General features: G+C 36.7%; 1 protein-coding gene across 7 annotated transcripts in view; it reads right to left on the reverse strand.

Annotated features, from left to right (window-relative positions):
* The window catches only part of LOC108737721 (rho GTPase-activating protein 100F), a 107,090-nt gene that overhangs the window by 53,523 nt on the left and 49,751 nt on the right, over positions 1-3,816 (reverse strand). For 5 of the 7 annotated variants that reach the window (XM_018470814.1, XM_018470796.1, XM_018470806.1 and 2 more), the window contains 2 exons: positions 2,627-2,734; positions 1,923-2,006 (listed from right to left, as the gene is read on the reverse strand). In XM_018470814.1, the coding sequence (XP_018326316.1) occupies positions 1,923-2,006; positions 2,627-2,734 (192 nt within the window). Of the gene's footprint in view, positions 1-1,922; positions 2,007-2,626; positions 2,735-2,810; positions 2,896-2,969; positions 3,024-3,816 lie in introns of those variants that run through there. The other 2 variants (XM_018470838.1, XM_018470830.1) reach the window with 2 other exon arrangements.

The raw sequence follows: 3,816 nt of genomic DNA on the forward strand, positions 1-3,816 counted from the left end.
TATATATATGTATGTGCATTTTCTAAATAGTGGTCATTATGATGTGCGACGGGCGTCGCGCTTCTAAATTGCATTAACGTTGAGTGCTATTGACGCACGGATGTGGGAATAATTTGTGGAAATTCGGACCCCTCAATTCGAGGGCGATGAAATATGAGGTCAAATATTGAGGCTAAAACATGCAGATGGAAATACGGTCTGGTGTACATTGGTCTTCAGTCAACCGCCGGCGTTGTCGACGCCGCACTAGCCACCGCATGCATGACAATCCTTCTCTCATTATCAACATCTGTTTCGGTCACGTAAAGTTCAATCAATTAACTTCGACAAAACAATACAATGCTCTCCAGCTTTCGAAGGGGGTTCATTCGAAATTACTTTCCAATACGTACCTTCATGTGTATATTATCTGTCCCTGTACGGTGTACAGGAGGAAAATTAAACCTCGGATTGCTTGACAGGTGGCTAAAAAAGGAATCTATTCCTTTGGGAACCCCTATTCCGGCTGTGCCGTATTATATACCTTGATCGCTAATAAAGAATGCTCAAGGAGTTCTGGATATGTCAGTTCATTGGTAAGCATCAGTGTGAAAAACTGAATTGAAATGAAGTTATCAAAGAACAACGTCAAAAATATCCCTCTTCGGGTATTCAAGTTGGAAAGAAATTATGTACTAAATTACTTGAACGACAGGACATAGTTGACGAATTTGTAGTCAAAATTAATTATAACAAATTAACTGTATTTTTGCTATATCTATATCTATATCTGCTATCTGCATATGTATAGATAGTGTAGGTATGACAAGAGAGATTTACGAGGGTGTCTGCTTGTCAAACTGAATTTACGACGTGGTGTGCTGATGAGAACTAATAATTTCGAAATTGCGATGCACTTCTGGAGACTTCAATAAATTTCTTATCAAGAACTAAATATGCTTTAAATTAAACAAAAATGAGAAGGTCAGAGTACAATTGGGCCAGTTGAGCAAGATCATTTTTGATCCCATCCAGGTAAGGAAAGATGAATACTTACGTGGTGCTATAGGTAATTAACTATGACAAGATTAAAAATACTTTTCAATGAATAAATTTTCGTTAGCTGTTCACAAGATTTTTATTCTCAATGCTCTAACAGAAGTATATAAATAAAAAATAGTGTCAGCAAACGTCATATACTTGAAATTTAGAGTTCTGCGCTAGGATTCAATGGAATTCTACTGTTGTGGCAACGTCTTTCTGTCTGTCTGTCAGTTCGGCTGCCAATAGTTTCTAACTTGTAAACCAAATGAGATATCTGCGTGAAATTAAGACGTAGCATGTAAATCCTTAGCCCAGTAGCCAGACACTAAAGTTGTATTTCTTAAGTAATAATTATAAAAAAGTTTATTTTTATAAACACGAACAAGGAACAAAAAGAAATTTTCAATAAGTTAAGAAAAGGAATATTCTGATCGTGATTAAAATATCTTACCGTACCTATATCTCTTAGGATTATCCGTAGTATTTGGTACCCTAACTTGCCTTACTTTATTTTTGAATCGACATTTGAATGCAAGAATAAATAGGCGAAATTATTTAGATGTATGTGTTCAAAACAAGAAGAAAATTTTATTTGGGGTAATTTTCGTACTGGCTAGTTTCTTGTTGCCAATAAGTACTTTCTGTAGTTTAAAACCTTACCGTTAAGAACTAGTTAGAGTCATATTAGAAGAAGAAACAGAAGTTAGAAGGAGTAGGGCTAGACCTAGATTAAATTACTGTTCGCAAATAGTCAAGGATGTGTTAAAGAAATGTGAAGATTAACTGAGCATAGAAAGGAGTGGAGGTGCGTATTCAACTAGTGTTAGGAGTGACGACCTTATGATGATGATAATCATAATCCTATAAGGCTTAGCAATATTTTGAATGGAATGTCTTACCTCCAAAGCAGCGGCTGTTGAGGCATCATGGTCATTTTCAACAGTCTCTATCTGCTTGAAAATTTCGCTACTGATCCCTGACACCTGTAAACAACAAAAAATCCACAATAAGAAACACCGACGAAGATTTAAGTCTAAATACATAAAACAATGTCGGGTTAGTTACACCATTTATAATTCAAGAACGTCTGAACCGACTCAAATGATCTCTGATTTGTTGGATTCGTCTCCGCCCTGAATAGCAGAATAACTATTAAAATATCGGAAAATTTCACGGAAATAAATCATACAAAAAAAATCATTTTTAAATAAATTAGGTTTGGAATTACGCCATCTTTCTCAATTAACATCCCCGTCACGGACGCTTACATCTTATTTGTAATAATTGATGTCCACTGCAAATCAGTGACATACTACACATTATAGAATAGAAATTCAACAGAAAATAGTGGGAAAACAGCATATCCAAATCTAGGAAGATATTGAAATTTATACAGAATGCTCGAATCGAAATGTAAACAAAAATACAACGAACAAATATCAACAACAGTCAAATCAATTGGTGTCAATTATTCGGTCAATCAGTCATCACTACCACAAGATTGACAACACAGACTCTATGAATCGTATTGTTACATTAATAAAATCCGAAATCAATTGTAATTTTAAAATAAAAAGAGTATCAAATCAAATGGCAAGATTACCTTTCTAAAGTCCCCCTGTATAACCATGGGCGGATGGTTGGCGCGACTATTTTGTGGTTGTCCTCGTAACGGAGAGGCTGTGAGATCAAGGGCCTCTCGCACATTTTCCTGAAAAGAAAAGCCTGTTAAAAACATATTTAACATAATTATCCTGGGTGTTTTTATGATGTTACGCTAGTTTTACCTTAAAATTAACATTCGGTCAAAAATTTTATGGTATAGCTGAGGTTATGGTCTGTAAAATTTATAAAAATTTATGTTGACTGCTGTGTTTTTGAAAATACAACAAATTAGGATTACGTATGCTTCAACAAGGTCCATTTAAATATATGCGGATATCTACTTGCTGATACGAATCCCTGCGTAGCTCCCCTCAACGTGGTAGGCACGTTACCATAATCGAATAAAATAATTCGAAGTGGTCTGTATTCTTCGAATTATTTTATTATTACTTTCTGTAGCGATATGACCTTCAGTTTGACCGGCGCAAAGTAGAAAAGAACAGCACTAGGCCAAACAAAGAAGGAAACAACTCTCGGTCAAACTCATGACCGGTGAGGAGCGTATAATCCGTACAGTACTGCACGGAAAAATTGACCATTTTATCGACTATAATTGCATTGCTCAAATGTGCTGTTATTGGTACCATTTACTACTGAAAATATCAACGAGACGTTTATTTATATTTGAAGACATATTAAAGGCTTTAACGCTTGTTTTCGACTCGCACTACTATTCATGATTGAAAAAACATTTGGCAGGTACTGTATGAAAAAGTATGTTTAATGAACTAGAGTCGAGAGTATAATGAGCTTTTTTCTTCCTACCTACTATTTTGCCAGCCTGCATCCAAGACATTGGAAGGGGCACATCGCTTGAGAAAGTATATGAAGTATAGCACGTTAGCAACAACGCACCGAGCGGCACGGCCTAGAGGTCTAGACCATTGTTTAGCATTCGGGAGGACGCCGGTTCGGTTCCGGGTCCGTCTGCCTTGGTCCAAGTTTTTCTGTGGTTTCCTTAGATCACTTAGGCAAATGCTGAGGCAGTAATATTCCACAAATAATCTTTCACCTTCTTCTATCTTCATTTCGTCCGTCTCATCTTTCTCACCCGAACCACCACCCACCCATTCCCACGATTCCTGAAAGCAGGCTGAAGAGGGCCTTCCGCCCTACCTTCCGGCATAG

Source organism: Agrilus planipennis, unplaced genomic scaffold, assembly GCF_000699045.2.
Source record: "Agrilus planipennis isolate EAB-ADULT unplaced genomic scaffold, Apla_2.0 scaffold14, whole genome shotgun sequence".
NCBI lineage: Eukaryota > Metazoa > Arthropoda > Insecta > Coleoptera > Buprestidae > Agrilus > Agrilus planipennis.